The 20,650-nt window shown below is 36.3% G+C and overlaps 1 protein-coding gene across 2 annotated transcripts; it reads left to right on the forward strand.

Annotated features, from left to right (window-relative positions):
- The first annotated feature begins 13,310 nt into the window (after nucleotides 1-13,310).
- Nucleotides 13,311-19,387, forward strand: LOC107775861 (uncharacterized). 2 transcript variants are annotated; one of them, XM_016595654.2, is made up of 11 exons: nucleotides 13,311-13,580; nucleotides 13,752-13,861; nucleotides 14,027-14,083; nucleotides 14,155-14,217; nucleotides 14,321-14,389; nucleotides 14,470-14,553; nucleotides 16,932-17,036; nucleotides 17,114-17,191; nucleotides 17,529-17,657; nucleotides 18,313-18,418; nucleotides 18,829-19,387. In XM_016595654.2, the coding sequence occupies exons 2-11, from the start codon at nucleotides 13,754-13,756 to the stop codon at nucleotides 19,017-19,019; spliced, it is 990 nt and encodes a 329-aa protein (XP_016451140.2). In that variant the 5' UTR covers nucleotides 13,311-13,580; nucleotides 13,752-13,753; the 3' UTR covers nucleotides 19,020-19,387. The 2 variants fall into 2 exon arrangements, with proteins under 2 accessions (XP_016451140.2, XP_016451139.2); XM_016595653.2 differs by having other exon boundaries at nucleotides 13,315-13,580; nucleotides 14,461-14,553.
- The last annotated feature ends 1,263 nt before the right edge of the window (nucleotides 19,388-20,650 follow it).

Below are 20,650 nucleotides of genomic sequence, written 5' to 3' on the forward strand. Positions count from 1 at the left end.
TGCCTCATTCCTTGTTGTCTAGTTTATAATTTATATGATAATTTGGTGTGATTACCACTTGGATTTTTATGTGAATTCCGTGTGTTCATTGATTTGATATTTCTTGTAAATAATCACATTATGGATTTTTCATCTGACAAACAATTAAGTAAATAAGTATAAATTGAGGCGTTAATATATTTATCAAAATTTGGATTTAAGAAGAGGTTGTTCTTGCTGAGTTATTCTTTCGTCCTTAATCTTTCATATTTACTTTGGGACTACGAGGCATTTATTCGGGAGATCCCCAAGTACTGCATATTTACTTTGGGACTACGAGGCGGTACCTCGGGACATCCCCATGTACCGCATATTTACTGTAACGATCCGACCGGTTGTTTTGAGATTTAGCACGTTTTACGATGGTTTGAGGCCTTGAGTAACTTCACTTCAGGTATTATGACTTGTACGTGTGGTCGAAATCGAATTTCAGGAGGTTAGGAGTTGGTTTGGGAAGAAAATTCTAAATTCAGAAGCTTTAAGTTGGAAGAATTGACTAAGGTTTGGATTTTTAGTAAACGACCTCAAAATCGGGGTTTGAAGGTTCTAATAGGTCCGTATGATGATTTCGGATTTGGGCGTATGTTCGGGTCGAGTATCGGGTGGCCTGGGAGTATTTCGGCACCTCTTACGGAAGGTTGGCTTTTTTAAAGTTTAAGAATTTCCTAAGTTTGGGTTGAAGTGGATTTTGATGTTATCGATGTCCGTTTGGGATTTTGAGCCTGGGAATAGCTCTGCATGGTGATTCTGGTCTTAGGGGCGCATCCGGATGTGGATTTGGAAGTATGTAGGTCATTTCGGGGTCATTTCGCGAAAGTTGGAAAATTGAATATTTTGGGGAAGTTTGACCGAGAGTGGACATTTTGATATCGGGGTCGGATTCCAATTTCGGAAGTGGGAGTGGGTCCGTAATGTCAATTATGACTTGTGTGTAAATTTCGATGTCAATCGGATTTGATTTGATAGGTTTCGTCGTCGAATGTAGAAGTTTGAAGTTCTATAGTTCATGAAGCTTGAATTAGGGTGCTATTCGTAGTTTTGATGTTGTTTTATGTGATTTGAGGTCTCGAGCAGGTTCGTGTTATGTATTGGGACTGGTTGGTACAATTGGACGGGGTCCTGGGGGCCTTGGTTGTGATTCGGGGTGGTTCCGGACCAAGTTTGGGTGTTTTGATGCTGCTGGTTCTGGTATTGTTATTCGTGTTTGCAAAGAGCCTCTCGCATTTGCGAAAAGCCTCTCGCATTCGCGAAGAAGGATTTTGCTGCTGGGACTTTGTTCTTCGCGTTCGCGAAGTAGGAATTTCTGATGTCCGTCATCTGACTTTGGAAGCTTATATCTCACAATCTGTAACGAATCTGGATAGATCCAAAAATTAAAGTTTTATCTCTTGTTGTCTAGTTTTAATAAAGATAAAACATTTGTCATTTGGAGTTGTGTACAAAAAGATATGGTGGATACACTACAGGCTGTCCGAGAAGAGTTTGGAAATCTCTATTGCACAAAGCTGATTGTGGAAGCTTATATCTCGAAATCTATAAGGAATGGGGATATGATCAACATATGAAAGTTATAGCCCTTGATGTCTAGTTTCCAGAAGGTCAAACCATTTATGATTTGGACGTTTGTATAAAAAGTTATGACCCTTATACTAGAGGCTGCCTGAGAAGAGTTTGAAAATGGCTTTTGAGAATTTTGTTCATCGCGAACGCGATGGGAGGCTCGCGAACGCGAAGAAGAAGTCGGGGCAGTGTTATAAGTCCTCTATTTCGGACCTTTGAGCCATTATTTTGTAATATTTAGTTGGGAACCTCAGGATTTAACGATTTTGGAGAGGAATTTCACCATAAAACTTGGGGTAAGCATTCTTGACTCATTTGTGATTATATTTCATGGATTAATCTTCATTTTCGGCGTTAGATTGTGGATTTTGTAAGACGAAATCGGAAGAAATTTCTTAATTTCACAAAACAAATTTTCGAGTTTTGAATACCGATTCGGAGTAGGATTTGAATGAAATTAGTATGGTTGAACTCGTAATTGAATGGGTTGTCGAATTTTGTGAGTTTTGTCGGGTTCCGAGACATGGGGCCCACTACCAACTTTTCGAGCGGAGTTGGGAATTCTTAAAAATTGTTAAATTTTAAGCATTGGAGTATACATTTTGATTGGTTTGCACATTGTTTGCATAGTTTTGGATCGACAAGCATCGGTTTGAGGTGTTAGAGTGTCGTTGGAGCCGGCTATGGAACTTCGGAGCGAGGTAAGTCTCTTGTCTAACCTTGTAAGAGGGAATTTACTCCATAGGTGATTTAATTAATAATTATTGCTAATTTTGGGGGCTACGTACGCACGAGGTGACGAGAGTATGTGCGTAGCTACTAATTAAGCTATGTCCGGGTAGTTTAGGACCCAAATCATGAAGTTTTTGTAATAATTGCATCCTTTATTTTATTAAAGTACTCAAATTATATTGGAAAATGTTAGAGGAAATAGTAAAAGACCGAAATTTCACATACTTGAATTTTTGTGCAAATTACTTGACTGTTAATAGAAATTGTACATCCTTATGTGTTAGCCTTATAATAACTTCTCATTCCGGAGGTTCATAAGAAAATGTCCTTCTTTCTTGTGGAGCGATCTGAACGCCTAGGCAGTATATATGCATCTATGGATCGTGTCGCACGTCCCTCAGTAGTGTACACGACACTGTGGATCTGGCCGTACGACCTCGGCAGAAATCGTGCTTAATAATAATAATTACACGATACCTTGACATCCTATTGCAGCTTGTGAAGATAAATGATTAATTGGAAAGTATTAAATTTGAAAGAATTATTTATTTCCGTTTGTTAAGAAAACTATTGTTATTCGGATAAACCATGTCTATTTAAATATTTTTATTTTAATATTATTGACCCATAGTGAGCGTCAAAGTCGACCTCTCGTCACTACTTCTTCGAGATTAGACTTGATACTTACTGGGTGCACGTTGTTTACGTACTCATGTTACGCTTGCTGCACATTTTTGTGCAGGTACATGTATGTTTAGTGATCTTTTGGGCGTAGAGGCGCAGCTATTGCGGGGACTTATGGTGAGCTGCATTCCATGTTACGAATTCGCAACATACAAAGTTTCCATCAGTGTTATTTATATACTCCTGTCTAATTTGTATTCCAGACAGATGTTGCATTTATTATATTTCCTAGTTGATGCTCATGCACTTGCGACACCGGGTTTTGGGGGGTTCTTTCACGTTAATTATTATCGTGGTTTGTGCAGCTACTTTCAATTTCTCCGTAAATTCTATTTTACACCATCTAATTAAGGAATAATTTTGATTACAAAAATACTAAAATGGGTAATTAAATTGATAAATCAACGTTAGCTTGCTTGACAACGGTGTTTGGTGCCATCATGACCCATGGTGGATTTTGGGTCGTGACAACATGGTATCAGAGCACTAGGTTCACGTAGGTTTTACGAGTCATGAGCAAGTCTAATAGAGTCCTGCGGATCGATATGGAGACGTCTGTACTTATCTTCGAGAGGCTACAGGGCTGTTAGGAGCACTTCCCTTCTTGATTCATTTATAGTGCGGTTTGATTCCATTAAGACCTGTGCCTTTATTTCCTTCATACGCATTCTTACACGATGTTGAGCGCTCGTGTCTATTGGGCATCGAGGAGTTTCAGTAGTACTACAGACGTGGAGCAGGATGTTTCTCCCTGTGCATTCAAACAAGTTATTATCATCTCTTGCAAAAGGAGGTTCTTTCATTTCAGCTCAGTATCGTTAATTCCTACGGTTTTGAGGCTATGCACGGTGTTGGTGTAATGATAGGGTGCCTACCTACGTGTCAAGCTAGTGAATTACTCGAAAGGAGGATTTCTCAGTGCATGATTTAAAGGTTCAGTATTTAATTCCAGCAAAGGAAAGGCAATTGGACTATGAATGTCCAGGTTTGGGTTGATGAAGTAACGAGACTTGGTATTTTCGAGCGTGTGGAATTTTGATTGTGATGCGGTGTCGTCGTCCTGGTTTGAACGCATTTTCGATTTGTCGGTGCTATGGTCTTTTTGATTTTTGCCTTCAGGGAGGGGTGTTGTGAAATGGTGCCCGAGCTGCGGTGTGCAGCGGTTCAGGGATGAATTGGTATTTCTAATATGATAGCTCGAGAAAAATGATTTTTTAGGAGGCTTAAAGTTGGTGGCAATTTATTAGCTCAGGTTCACATAGATAGATTTTTATTTGATACAACACTGGGTAACGAAGAATGAGTAAGGACATGGGGAGGTGTCTTGCGGTGGTTAATTTACTAGTAGGACAAGTATGAGAAGTGGAAGTCGGAAGGTGCTTAAAGGAGATGGTTTGACCAAAGTGGGAGAGGCAGAGTAGCATGTGGATTCTGTGGTAATCATAGACACGTGCCTTCAGAAAGTGTAGAACGGTTTGGGAATCTTGATGAAAGGTGATTCGGTATACATATTTTTCTTGTAATGATGGTTACCGTACGGAGAAAGAGTGAATATGGCAGAAAGGAGTTTGCTGGGGATGATGAGGGGTGTGAAGATTTGACTATCGTTACAGATGCGGTATGACATGAGTTCGGATGATATTGTTGAACTCTCAATTGATGTTAATGAGGAAGTAACGGACCTATACAATGTCGTAGAAAGAGGTCGGATATGAGATCGTGGATGATGATTCAGAATGTTCATGACGAGATTTAACAAAACACTTAGAGAAATTTGGCGGGATAACGGTGCGAGATCATGGTAATCGAGAAAAAGGAATCATTGTGGGATCAACATTTTGTGATTATAGCTTAAAGCTAAGTGGGGGAGCCCCACCGTCCATGATTGGATCGAGTGGTTGTCAGCTTGTGCAGCTTCTGGTTATCGGTGCATTGGTGGATTATTTATGACTAATAAAAGGAAACATCAAGGGTAATTCGAGTAGAGAAATTGATAAATGTGTGCTATATTTTGCCTTATCGATTGAGGTGCTGGATTTGGGAAGACTCCGAGTTTATGCTAATTGCGGATGTAATGTATAAGGAAACGAATTTAGCTGGTTGTTTCTTGGAGAGCGTGTTGATCTGCTAGCAGAGTGTTGAAGTTGGTTACATTCGAGACCAGTTCAGAGTGGGTGACTCTTCACAACGGATCAGTGAGTTCAAGAATTTAAGTCTGGTACTTAAGGATTTCGGGTCCATTGCATGGTTAAAGATCGAGTTCTGTAGTGGTTTGCGAATGGGACTTGAAGTGTTCTATGTTATTACCAGGTAAGCGGTGCAGTATTGGGGAAAAGGAAGAAACCGTTCCAAAATTGTAGGAAGTCTTGTGTCATGGGTATACTAGTTGGAGACGCCATTGTGCGCATGATGAAGGTATAAAGTGATTTATGGGTATTGAGACGATGTAGCCTCGTGATTCGGGTCACTCGGGATGAGTTGAGGGCGGATTTAGTTCATTGTGCTTTGATTGGAGATGCTATTATTTTCAAGGCAAGTCAAGAGTAAATTTAGAGGAATTGGGTCGGTTAGTAATGGTTGAATCTGCCTGATTATGGCAGTGATTATCTCCTTCAGTGTGAAGCCATACAGGTGGTTTGTGGTTGTATGTGTGGGTTTGAGCGTCACCACAAGCTGTTTGATTTGGGAGAGTATTTGATTCAAATGGCTTTGAGGTGTAATGGATCTCCGGAAGAGTTGCAATGGTTTAGACCACAGTTTGAGGTTTGTATTTTCTACGGGTTGGGGGTCTAGTTGCATGTTGCATTGATCCTTCTGAAATGAGATGAACGAAGGGTTTTCTAGCAAACGAATTGTTCATTCTACTAGTAGTTCAGGAGTTATAATAAATTCTGGTATTTTCGCATAGCGGCATTTTAAGTGCAATGAGCGACATGGGAAATTGAGTTAAGGATCAAGGTCGCAATCCGGTGTTATCAAAAATGTCACAGGCTCAGATGAGTAGGGAAGAATTCAGATGTTTAGAGTAACCAGGCGTTATCTTAGTGTCGCCTGTGAATGTTGTTCGGTGGAAGAGGCATTGTGTATTGGTTTGCGGATTGTGAATTACCTTACAAATTAGCACGGTCGGTGGTATGGGAATGCAGTCGTTGCCACCTGGTGCGGAACGGTTGTGAGAGCATAACCCACTGGGAGATTTGTATTGGAGTGGCATGGTAGTCGCTAACGTGTGAGTTTATGCCAGAGAGGCATTCTACTCATTGGGCTGTGGATTGTATGATGTTTGTTCCAGATTTAACGGTTGTTATTGTGTGTCATGGAAAAAGGTTATTGTGGATCTTTGGAATGATATTGGCCCAGTATGATATGATCAGAATCGGTATGAGGTTCCGTGGAGCTTGTAGTGTAATGTGACCAGAATGGCTCTCGAGATGCAGGTCATTATCGCGCTTTAGTTGTGCTTGAGTTTCATAGCGGGTGGCGCTATCCATCTCCCCGGTATTTGCATTATATATTTGGCGTGCTTGTGGTTGATATTCGGGTATATACTATTTGGATTGGGTTGCGCGCCGCAATAGTGTCATGTTGGATCGGGTTCATGCCGCAACAGTGAGATGTTGAGTACGATTCCATATATTGGTTTCTGTGTATTTTGTTTCTCATTCACTAAGGAGAGTTCATAGCATCTGTTCGACCGTGTTATTCGTTACTCGGGCTGGGTAATTCCCGGTCAGAGATCGTTCTTCCTTATAAGTCATATTCGAGTTTGTAGCTTATTGGCGCGTTGTGGGCGTCATATGAGACTTTTGGCAATGTCTGAGGTGGCTTGTTGCCAGAGCAGTTTGTATTGGGTGAGACGAGACTATTGGGCATGGAATCAATGCAATCAGACTTATGTAAAATATATTAAAAAGCAAATATCATCATTTAGTTCAGAATGGTGTAATGGTTCTTGTCCGGGGGAGAGACTCAATGATTTGTTGATTTGACAGGTGGTTATGAGTTTCTACACGACTCTTTTGTCGTGGAAGTAATGTGAGAATTGGAACAAGACTTATATACGTCATGAGATGTATTACGGGCAATGGACTTGTGAAATTTCAGTTATTGTGGTCGGAGGATGTCATTATGGGCAACTGACTTATGTGGGTGCATGGTGCGATTTTAGCACAAGTACACAATCATGTTTCAGCACATTGTGGGGTGATTAATACAGTGTTGGTATGTTAGGATCATGTATTGTAAAGAAATTCGGAGGTTGGAATTTGGTTCTAAGGCTTATTGATTGAATAAAAGGGAAGACTTACAGTCCGGCTCGAGCCAAGGTGACAAACTGGGATTGTGATGGCACGAGTAGGTGCACAAGATGTTCAACAGTAATTTTGGACAACTCTGGTGCAATTCTTGACACGTTCGAGGACGAACGTATGTTTAAGTGGGGGGAATGTAACGACCCGACTGGTCGTTTTGAGATTTAGCGTGGCGTTAGGCGGTTTGAGGCCTTGAGTAACTTCACTTCAGGTATTATGACTTGTACGTGTGGTCGGAATCGAATTTCGGGAGGTTTGGAGTTGATTTGAGAAGAAAATTCTAAATTCAGAAGCTTTAAGTTGGAAGAATTGACTAAGATTTGGATTTTTAGTAAACGACCTCAGAATCGGGATTTGAAGGTTCCAATAGGTCCGTATGATGATTTCGGACTTGGGCGTATGTGCGGGTCTCGGGTGGCCCGAGAGTATTTTGGCGCCTATTACTGAAGGTTGGCATTTTTAAAGTTTAAGAATTTTCTAAGTTTAGGTTGAAGTGGATTTTGATGGTATCGATGTCTGTTTGGGATTCGGAGCCTGGGAATAGCTCTGCATGGTGATTCTGGTCTTAGGGCCACGTCCGGATGTGGATTTGGAAGTCTGTAGGTCATTTCGGGGTCATTTGGCGAAAGTTGGAAAATTGAAGGTCTGGAGATACACATGTCTTGCATATTTACTTTGGGACTACGAGGCGGCATCTCAAGAGATCCCCATGTCTTGCATATTTATTTTGGGACTACGAGGCGATACCTCGGGAGCGTCCTTGTTATTTACCTTTATTTATTGTGTTGTTGCCTTTCTGTAAATTCTCATTTGTTCACTTATCAGTCATTTCATTATATTATTTTGTTTTTTGATTTGTGAATTGTCCATGCGGTTGTGATAGAGATATGGGCACGAGGTGCCGTGAGATATGAAAGTGGGCTAAGACCCGAGATTTTTAGGATTTTGAGGTGAGGTGTCAACCGGTGATTTTATTTGAAAGAATTATATTCGAAAGGTTTTATTTAAAACAATTATATTCGAAAGATTTTTATTTGAAAGAATTATATTCGAAAGGTTTTTATTTGAAAGAATTATATTCGAAAGGTTTTATTTAAAAGAATTATATTCGAAAGGTTTTTATTTAAAAGAATTATATTCGAAAGATATTTATTTGAAAGAAATATATTGGGAGGTATTTACTTGAAAGACTTACATTCGTAAGATATTTATTTGGAGGAAGTATATTGGGGATATATTAAATTGAAAGGATTAAATTCTAAAAAAAATTATTTGAAAAACTTATAGATAAAAGATGTATATTTTGAAGGACTTGATTAATTGGTTGCACTTGTCTTTATTATTCGTGTGAGTAATATTTATGGTGTTCTTGCTGCCTTGTTGTTATATCATTAGTTGGTTATTGTTGTTATCAGTGTTATCTATTTTCTATTATTTTTGTATACTATGTTGCACAGGTTATTTGACTAGTGAGTGTCTTGACTGTACCTCGTCACTACTCCACCGAGGTTAGTCTTGATACTTACCGGGTACTGACTGTGGTGTACTCATACTACACTTCTGCATATTTTTGTGTAGAGCCAGGTATTTGAGATATCGTTGTGTAGAGCCAGGTATTTGAGATATCGTACTCGGGCAGAGTTAGTGTGTTGATCGCAAGGATTCAAGGTAGAGCTGTTTGACCATCGCAGTCCCTTGGAGTCTTTCTATTTTTATTGTATTGTCACTCTTATTCAAACAGTATTGTACACTCGATTCTTGAGATCATTGCATGTATTCAGTTAGAGTTCGTGACTCTGTATTACCAGTCTTGGGAGGTTGTTATATTTGTTTTCGCTTTTGGTTTCGACACTTGTATTAAATTATATGCTTAAAAAAATGGCTCGAAATATAATTATAATCGGTTTACCTAGTCTTAGAGATTAAGTGTCATCACGACGCCTGTGGTGGAATTTTGGATCGTGACAAACGATGAACTCCTAACAAAAATAAATAAAAATACAGCTCTTGTTTAGAATTTGCCGTGGGAGTTTAAGTTCAAAAATACTCTAATTTGACTTCTAATATGAAGAGTATTTTAGTTTTATGTATCTTTGCTTGTAATCCACTATCAATGTCTTATTTTGATACAAGTACTTGTGTTATTTTCGAGGTGAATTTGAGTGGCATTGGAACTCTATCGCTTATTATAAATGCTAAGGAGCAATGTTTTAGTTGAATTTGAAGTACACGCAAATTCATTATCGTCCAGCTTCATTGTTCAAGTGAAATTAGTATGACATAGTAACTAATATTATGAGGTTAAGCCAAGTATGGTGTCGAAAAATAAACTACTTGACAATTTTAAGACAATATATGCAATATTTTATAATAATAATAATAATAATAATAATAATAATAATAATAATCAACTAATTTAACATTTAATAATTCAAAGAACAAAACAAATTAATAATTATTAAAATATTGATAGATTTTTTATAAAAATAATAAAAGGCTTATCTCTTTATACTTTTGATGAATTCAAAATTATTCCTATAATTTAGTAAAAAAAATATTACATTATTTATATTTTCAGTAAAATATAAAATGAGAAAATAAATCAAATATTACAATAGAAAAGAATGTACGAAAAGAGGAGGGTAAAGATAACTTTATGATATTTATATTTTGAATTAATTAATAAGTAAAAGATAAATAAATAACACTCAAGAAAATTATTGATAAATTTAGACAATTGAAGAATTTTGAACAGTACAACATAAGTTAAAAAGTATAAAAATATTTCAAGAGTAAGAAAATATATATCTGTATCTATATTTTATTTTATATATTATTAAAAGAAAGAAAGTCTAGCCTAGAATTACGACAAGTGGCAACGTAAGAGAAAGATATGCCAATACAAATTTATATTTAAAATATAATAATATTAAACGTTGGATGTATAATAAAAATATACAAAACAAAAAAAATCCTTTTTAATTTAATAGATATTTTGTTATCGGGTATATTGTACTGACAAATGAGATGACAATTGAAATTTATTAAAACAATACGATCTAATGTGTTTAAACAATCTCGATCAAAATTTAATTTAATTAGTATTTTTTAATATTGACTGCGCGTCGCGCGGGTATGACTACTAGTTGAAAGAAAGTAGAAGAATGATGTTTCCTAAGGAAAGAAAATCTTGGAAATCAATGAGAAACAAATGTGATGAAGGGAAAAAAAAAAAGAAGAGAAATCAATGTAATTCATTCACACTACTTGTCCATTACCTTCTAAGTGTAAGTGGGATAATTTATCGGATGATTAATTAATTTTTATTTTATTGTACCAAAATTATTATTGTACTTTACGAAAGTCACTAAACTATTTTATTAACAATTGAACCGTGCATAAGTTGCAAGAGGAAGAGCGGGCGTCTACCATCATCTCCTCTCGACCAAAGTCATTGTCTATTTCGGAACGTGATCACTTCTTTCCTAAAGCAATTGCACTAAAAAAAACTACATTGTGTGTTTGGATCTTTTTTTCCAAGTAAATCTATTCAAAATATCTAATACTCTCATCTACTTTGAGAGTAGAAAGGAATAAATATTTAATAGGCTAGTTTCCCCCTTTTTGCGAAAGTAATATGTTGTAGATTACAAGAGAAGGAATTGAGTGAAACATCTACAGTGTCTTTAGGCAATTGGTTCTATGACAATCCAATTACATGCCTTAAGTGATTGTGATGACATCCATTAACTATATTGAGCTTTCAATTTTCTTCCGTTTTTGCCCAAACCATAGAGATAGCAATTACCTCAAATCAACGGTGTCCACACTATATATAGCTCAATAGGGGTTTCAAGTTAAAAGCTACAAATCATAATAGGGCTTCTTCTTAATCACCAATCACATAAGACACTATAAAGACATGGCTACGAGGAAGGCTGCATACAGTTTGTTTCCATTGGTGTTTGTCATTCTTATCTCAATTGGTCTCTCTCGCTCTTTCTCTCTCATATATAATACACACTCACTTCGTATTTATTTATTTATTTATACACACACATAACACACCTTAATATTGAAATTCCATTTGGAAATTACATCTTTTTATGACAAAATTGCAAAATTAATGTAAAGAGTATAGTGACCACATTTTCTTCAAAGCCATTTTATTATTTCATGATCTTCCACATTTCTTTATGTGTGTACCTTTATCCCATTGAGAGGATTTTGTATATATTCTTTGTAGAGAAAGACGAACATAAATTAAAAGAGAGGAAGGGGGTTGAATCTAAAAGTAATATTATCCCTTCTTGGGAAATGATGCTTGAGTCACGTAGATTGACTAACCTAACTCACCCTTAAGTAAACTTCTACAATTAGATATTCTGCCAACATGTGTTGTAAGGTTTTTCTTATGTCTTAATTCACATAAACAAAAGTATGAGTAGAACTATTCTTTCCCTATTCTTAATCATAGTCATCTTTAACTCATAATTACATTAGTGACATATATATAGACCACCATATTCAAAGAAATATTTTCACACTCACGTATTAATCATTTACATTATAGTTACTCAAATTTTACTTTGTTGACAGGTTTGCAAAGTGTGGATGCTGCTTGGGGCCATCCATGTAAAGTCAGCCAGGACTGTGTGACTTACTGTAAAGTCCCCATTAGTAGAGGCAGTCCACTCTGCCTAGGAGGACATTGCACGTGTGAAGCTGTGGAAAAACATGAAACTATAGTAGCTCGAAAATTTTTACATGACTAGGAATAAGGGATCTATGGTTTTATGTAAGAACAATTAAATTTATATTGGATTAATTTCTCTTCAAGGGTCAGACTAACTTACTTTTTTCATATAGTGATTGAACAATTGTCTATTTACTTTGATCTATGAAGAATAGCAGCCGTGGCTCCTTGATTGATTTGAATTAAATATGAGGAGAAATTTGGCCACAGCGATGGTGTTTTGTTCTTCTCTAAGATAAGAAAAAAGAAAATCTAGAAAACAAATGGAACTTGGTTATAATTCATCCTCGCTACTATATATCTTCTTTTTATTAATAATAGTTGTATCCAAATCAGCTTGCGTATATCTCGATTATTTCGTAGAATATCTACTATATCCCACTAGTACTAGTACCGATTCACGCTGTCCATCAAAATTTAAGTAGATGGGGAAAAATTACTTAATATGTTATGAACAAGAACTAACAAATTACTAACTATTACAGGCCAATAAGAATGTAAAGTTACAGGCCAAACTGTCTAATAAAGCAAGAAACCATCCTTATTGAATTTCCTGTGCCCGCTCCCCCTAAAACCCACTTTCTAAATTTTCTTCACTACCGCACCTTCTCCCCCATTTCTTTCTATTTCTCCATCAATTACTTTTTAAGGAGAAGTACTATTCGGAGAGAGTTTACATTTAAAAGGGAAAACCTCTATTGTTAATGAAGCTTGGAGTGTGTTGACCATGATTGTCATATGTTGGAATCTCTATTGTGAGTTTGTGATTGTTTATTGACGAAATTCTTTGCTATTAAAAAAAGATGGTGGCGTTAGATGGAAAGGGGGAGAGGGTAAAACTTTATGGGTCATACACCGGGTAATCGGGCGGGTCGCGATTAATTTTAGACCGGATAGACCAACATCCTTCTTGGATGAATGCCACGTGTCTAGTCCGTCAAGTTAGGGGTATATGTGTTTCAATAGTAAGACGGTAGGAGCTTTTTTGAGCTAATAGTATAACAGAGGGTAATTTTAAACAATTTCTAATAGTAGAGGTGTATTTCAGGACCTTTTTCGAAATTTATATAATTTTTATATATAACATATAAAATATATATATACTTATACAAAAAATATATATTTTTTCGCCTATTAATTTGAGAGTCGCTAATGTCATTTTTCACAGCAAAAAAGCCAGTTTATCTTATTTCAACGGTTTATAAGATCAGAGTTAATATCAGGAAAGTAAAGAGAAGAGAGAAACTTGGTGGGCTATAGTCCAAGACAAGTATAGAATTAGGAGTGCCTCGGCTAAGCCCAACCAAAATTATCAGATATGGGCTTTGACTCATGTTTGACTTGGAGCTGTTGCTTCTTCTTCAGTGGCAGACCCAAAAAACCCACCTCCTTAAACCCTTGAAAAAACCCACGAAATTTTTTGAAAAAAGAATTAAAGATTTACCAAATTGATAGCAAAGCTTGTTAAGGGATTCGAATTTGTACCTTTGTAGTGATCAGTAAGTAGAAAATAATAAAAGACAAAAATCTGTTAAGTACTTTATTCAGTCATGCATGCCTCCCAGATGTTTGATGAAATTCCACTGAAAATATTTCAAGATTTTGCTCCTATTACACATACATCTGCATGTAGCTTATTACATGGTTTTTGTTTTGAAATGTTAATGCAGAAATGGTGGCTGATGATAAAGCTGAGTTAGGGAGTTTGATTGAAATTCTACCCCCTGTTGAGTTCTGCTGTATATATGGTTCCAAACTCCATCCCAACAATAAAGATGAGGTTTTTTTTTACTTCTTCTTTCTCTGATATCAAAGATATGATTTTCTTCTTTAAAGTGTTAGCCTGATAATGAATGCATCTTTAGTCACTCCACTTATGGTTTTGTTTGATCAAGAAGTTCTGTAACATGCTGCAATAGTACATTACTAACAACTTAATTGCTAGACATCTATGATAGATTACATTATTGGAGTAGCTGATCCTAAGCAATGGCATTCTAAGGTAAATTGCTCAATTTTAAGCAATTCTCGACCATCTTTGTTGTCAAAATCTAACGTCTTTCTACTATGCAGAATCTAAAATTAAACAAGGATCACTACGCTTCATGGCTCGTTCACCTTGGTGGAGCAAGAATGGTGCTATATTCTTTCTTGAATTTACTTTAATTTCTCTCATTCTTTCACAACTTCATATACATATTTTTTGTACTAAAGAACAATTCACGATGCACTCAACCAGATAACTGATATTGCAAATGACATTGGTGTTGGCGTACACTTCAACCCATTTGTGTCTTGCAACAACAAGGTATTGACCATTTAATGAAGATGCACTTTTTGTTAACAGATTCGAAATTCCACATTGAGTAATTTTTACAGATGTTCAAGTATGGAGTTGTTCGAATGCATGACTTGATTCAAGACATATTGGGATGGGAGAGGTTCTATCTCAGCGGTCGTCTGCAGAAACCCGTATGGCTTGTTCTAAATTGCTATTTAAATAACATATTTGATGGACTTCAATTTCAGTATTAGTTACATTGATGTAAGAACGGGATGAATTAACTTAAGTTGGTCAGAATTTTTGTAATCCTCTTGTGCCTCTTAATCATTATTGTAGTACTGGCAAGTCAAGTGAATCTTATTTATTGTTGTAACTGAATTTGATAAAAATGATGGTATTAGGTTAGGTCTTTATCGATGATTGTAACTCCCCTGACCCGCTATAAATACTTGTAACTTAAAGTAGCAAGGAATCATCGTTTAGGAAATGTCAGCTTATTCTTAGTATAACAAAAGTTAGAAAACTTGGTAATATGTTTTTATTCCTATTTGTGGCCGTTAAATAAACTTAAGTTGATCAAGGTAATATCCATGAGTTCTTGTGGGTTCTCTTAGCCTTACGATCTCAACTTCAAGTTGCCTACAGACCAAAAGAATAAAAAATTATCATAATGTATTTGTGTTATAACCCTATGTGGAACTTCATCCAAAAAAAATTATAATCCTATTTAGAATCGATGCTAAATTAGTGGACACCCAGGTATGTGCTAAAAGTATCGGTGTTATCAAAGGCGAAAAGCGCAAAAAAGCTCTAAGGTCTATTGGGGCTTTAAGCGCAAATCGCAAATTAAGCGTGGGCTTTAATAAGAAAGGCGTAAATGGAGAAAAACTACAAATATTTATGTATCGTCCAAGACTAATATCTATAAGCATGAATACCAAATATATGGAGAAGGAAATTGAAGAAAGTTTACGATAAAAGTGAAATATATCAATTGTTTAGTGTCGTCTCTTCAAGATGACGCTCATTGGCAAGTAAAAGTATGTCTTAGAGCCTTGATAAAAATAGTGAAGCTCCCACTAAGTGAGCGAAGCACTCAACATGTTTTGAGCCTCGCTTCAGGGCTTAAGTGTGCTTTAAGCAGGCATTTGATAACACTGAAAAGTATATCATGATATGACCGGTTCTGTACTTGAAACTTAAATATCTCAGCATGCATTTTCATACAAAACAAATTGGCATGTGCTTTTGATTTTTGATGGCACACCACTGTTAGCTTTTAATCTCTGTCTCTGTCTCTCTTGTGTTGACCTGAAGATTAAAAAACCCATTCAGTCAGAAGTGAAAAGTTCAGTGAGTGTGGTTAACGTGTTATACTCTCAGAGATACACCCAACATGAGCTATTCACTCAGACATTTCTGATGAGTGTCAAAAAGAAGAATTTCTGTTGAAAATATTCGATTGAGATGCTTTGTTTTCTTCTGTGTATGTCTGCTCAAAGATTTTAGACTTGAACAAACTTGTCATCTGACCGCCAAGGCTCTATATAGCATCATAGTTTGCAACTCATTGCAGAACCTACACCCCCTACCCTGCCTGGTTTTTGTTTCCTCCTTAATCATAATGGCTTGGGGCTTAGTACCTATTCTTTAACTTTTATCAGGCATTTCTATGCATTCTAGTTGGGCAGTCATGGCTTAACTACTGTGCGTCCTGAATAGAGTCTTAAGTCTACTGTGGATTGAAAATATAGGAAGGCTTTGTCTGATTTCTTTGTATTATATTCTGTGATGCATTCAACAGATATCCTTCAACCTACCTTGTTTCATACTCAACCATAACATTCTTTGCTTCTAGTGGTGAGCCTAATGACTGTCTTTTAGTCATAACTTATGTTATGACACACCACTGTTAGCTTTTGATGGCACACCACTGTTAGCGTTTAGTCTCTGTCTCTGTCTCTCTTGTGTTGACCTGAAGATGAAAAACCCATTTAGTCAGAAGTGAAAAGTTCAGTGAGTGTGGTTAACTTGTTATACTCTCAGAGATCCACCCAACATGAGCTATTCACTCGGACATTTCTTATGAGTGTCAAAAAGAAGAATTTCTGTTGAAAATATTCGATTGAGATGCTTTGTTTTCTTCGCTCAAAAATTTTAGACTTGAACAAACTTGACATTTGACCGCCAAAGCTCTATATAGCATCGTAGTTTGCAACTCATTGCAGAACCTACATCCCCTACCCTGTCTGGTTTTTGTTTCCTCCTTAATCATAGTGGCTTGGGGCTTAGTACCTATTGTTTAACTTTTATCAGGCATTTTTATGCATTCTAGTTGGGCAGTCATGGCTTAACTAATGTGCGTCCTGAATAGAGAGTCTTAATTCTACTGTGGATTGAAAATATAGGAAGGCTTGTCTGATTTCTTTGAATTATATTCTGTGATGCATTCAACAGATATCCTTCAACCTACCTTAGTTTCATACTCAACCATAACATTCTTTGCTTTTAGTGGTGAGCCTAGTGATTGTCTTTCAGTCATAATTTATGTTTACTTCTAACTCAGGTGAACATTCTTGTGGATAACTTGGATGTAGAAAATGTGAACACTGTGAACCTAAAAGCTGCAACTTCTGCCGCTCTTCTCCTTTTGCCATCAAAATTTACAGAGGTTCGTCTCTTTATTCATTTCTTGTCAATTAGTACAGGCACATAACAAATGCCACTTGGAATTTGGTGTTTATGCAGGAAGATTTATATGCCAAAATCTGTAGCCTCTCATATATGGGTGACTTGCGTATGCTTTTTGCAGAGGACAAAAATAAGGTAGAGTTGAGACTTGAGTGGAGCCTAAGTTTTAGATTTTTGTGGCCCTAACTGTACCACATGAAAGCATCACTTTACGTGTAAGTTCTAGATGTAAATGGGTAGTTTCTCAATTTTATAGTTGATATTACTTCCAGCAGATCAACAAAATCAATTAATTTATATTGAAAATGTGTATGGTATCTTATCTACAGGGTACCCGGTTTGGACTAGAATTCCAATCCCAACTTTTAGCATAGTATAACATAGTGCATATGCTATTTTCATGCCACTGTAAGTGATTGAACTGATTCTTCCATTCTTTGGACATGAATTTCTTCGCTGCATATTGATCCAGGTCAACAAAATTATACAAGGACAATATCATTTATTTGAGAAAATGTATAAGTCATCTCTGGAAGAATATGCGGCTAAGAACTTGTTGCGATTTTCATCAGCTGGTGATAAGCAAGTACACATATTTCAGGTCTCTCTCCTTCTAAAGCTTTTTCTCTTGTTGCTTCCTTGTCATGGTTAATTCTGCTGAATGATGCTGATAAATCTTTTGTAATCTATGTGTGTCTTAATATGTGCACTTATCAATATCCGCGATAAAACACGTTTCTACTGAAGCATAAAAAATCATTATTGTGTCAATGGATAATCAAGAATATACAGCATGAGTCATGCTGACAGGATCCCTATATTGTTGCCCATTATTTTCCATTTTAATACTAATTTTCTGGCCTTGAATGGTAACTTCTGTGGTCAAAGATGTTAGTCTTTCTATTCTACTCGTTTTTCAAATAGCTGCAAAGTCATTTGCTTGCATGACTTGTCAATTAGAGCTTTGGACGTCACTAGTTTCCTTGCATGAAAATTAGTTTGTACTTTTACATGATTGTAACTTGTGCACTTTTCTGGTTGTTGAGTCATTCTCGATCCTTGAGTGTTTTCTTGACTTTTTCATATTGCTTTTAGAATACATCTGTATGAGATTCTTTTACTACATTAGCGCGTTTTTCTTTCAGATGGATCTGAGGAGACTGATTTTGGTTACACCTCTGTCGAGAATATTTGAATTGGAAAATCAAGATCAAATCGATCTCAAAGATTGACATGTTTTAATGTATCGAAATCAGGATTGTGGATTATGTGCTGCTTCCACCTTAGTTTCTTCTCTTCCTCCATCAATCAGAAGTGAGATGGGCATGAAACTTGGAGAAAAGAGGATTCTCGATGACTCTGGTACGTACTTCAAATGCAAAAAGAGTGGATTTCTGGAAAGGAAATAATCTTAAAATATTGCCTGTTCTTTCAGATTTATTTCTCGTTAGTAGTTCCTGTTGAATTGCATCTACTGCCACATTAGTGAAGGAAACTTTTGTTTAGTTACTTTCCATTTGTAACTCTCACGCATCGATCTTTTTCTTGGGTCAAGTACGCAAAAATATTTTTTGTTAATGGGTGATGGTGAGACTCTAGATATCTCTGTCTATCCTAATAGCATGTTGAATCGTGTGTTTGTCTAATCTAAAAGTTTGAACTTCTGAAAAAAGATACTTCTATGTAATTATTTTAGTTCTTATTATAAGCTTTTATAATGTTCCCTCCTCAGCTAAAGTAGATCATTTCATTTATGCCATATTGTCTTGTAGGTAGAGTTAGGCAACAAGTAGTGATTGGTTCAAAAGAACAGGCTGCTGAGTGCATGAAGAGGCTTGTTAGACGTAAGGTTATGGTTTCTAGCACGAGGCAAGCTATTGCAGGTTTATTGACTGCTGGTGCTGTTCATGGAGTCAGATATGTTGCAAACAAGATGCGCAAGGCTTGGAAATCATGGGTATAATGTGTTAACCTTGCATCTTGTTTTTGGATGAGATCACTGCATGTTAACTGCTTCAGACACGGGGATATATCCACAATTTGTTACAACGGTTGCCAGGCGCTTCAACCATAGTGTTCAGTAGCATGGATAGATTTTGCCAACTCTCCAGCTGCTTTTCAAAACCATCGAATGGAATAATAGAGAGGGAATAGAACCAAACAACCTATTGAAAATGCATTCACTTGTTGTATCTTCTCTTTTACCATTTTAGTGTTGGGAAGAGTTCTCCAGGAAAGGTCAGGCTGTTCTATGATTTAGAACATCCTAATGTACCAATTAAAGAAGGAATTGTTATTGTTACTGTTTGCGCGCGCGCGCGTTCTTTTTTCCTTCTTTTCGCAGCACTCATAGAAGTAGTCTCCTAAATTGCGTGGACTGATCCTAACAATCGAAAGAGAAAAAAAAAAGTTGCTTGGACTGATCCTCATGCTTCCTTAGCTACGCTTACATCTCCAACCTATTCATTTTTAAGTATGGTTTTCTTCTATTTCTCTCTTATATTTTCCTTTGAATTTCCTTTCAATCATGATTTTCCAGTTAACTTAAATTTTCAAATGGCAGCAAGTTGAGCAGGTGGTGGTATCATTCAGATTTTATCGATGTCCCCAAAGTTAATATGAATTGCTAAAAAAGCTATCCATCAAAATCTTCAATCTATTTTCCCCTTAAGTTATTCAAAGTTTTGCACATCACAGTGACTAACAATTTTTTTTTTTTTTTTTTTTTTTTGAAGTATCAAAGTGTGGCTTATTAATTACAGATTAAGATCAGTTACTAAGTTAGGACAAAGATATGGACGCTTCTCAAAAGATTAAGCAAGTAGGATGCTACTCTTGAAGACAACTAAATATGCAGTCAAGAAAAATACAATAATACAGTATCCGATGAAACCGAGCCAAAAGGTCAATTTATTAATCGTTTAAACTCCCTCTATGTCATCTTACTTATTAATTTCCATTCCAGCTGTACCCTACTGAGTCAAGAAGTAAATAATGAAGATTAATAGTTTTTTTGGCCAAGCTTCTAAAATCTGCTTATTTTGAGAAGTGTTTTTTTCAAAAGTGTTTTTAAAAAAGTATTTTTGGCGAGAATCGGTATGTGTTTGGCTAAATAATTTGAAAAACACTTTTGAGCACTAACTAGTATTTGGCCAAACTTTTGAAAACTGCTTCTTAGTATATTTTTCTCAAAAGTACTTCTCAAAAAAGTGCTTTTTGAAGAGAAGCTATATTTTTCTGCTTCTGTTTCTCATCAAAAATACTTTTTTTTTCTTCTTATAAAAGCTTGGCCAAACACCTCAATTTTTGGCCTAAAACACTTTTGACAAAAAAAAAAAAAAGAGCACTTTTGGCCTCAAAAAAACTTGGCCCAACAGGCTATAACAGTAGTAAAACCTCATAAGGAGGAAGTAGATGTCAATCCAATAATGTTAGCGAAATCCTGGAGTACTGCAAGTGATATAGGACAAAATATCCAGCCTGTTACTCTTTCTAGCTGCAGGCTGATGAATTGATAGATTGGCCTTCTCTCTTTTTACATAAGACGTATTTCACGTTAGGCCAAGGGAGCTTAAAATGAATGTGGATGTTTTT

This window comes from Nicotiana tabacum, chromosome 17, assembly GCF_000715075.1.
Source record: "Nicotiana tabacum cultivar K326 chromosome 17, ASM71507v2, whole genome shotgun sequence".
Lineage (NCBI taxonomy): Eukaryota > Viridiplantae > Streptophyta > Magnoliopsida > Solanales > Solanaceae > Nicotiana > Nicotiana tabacum.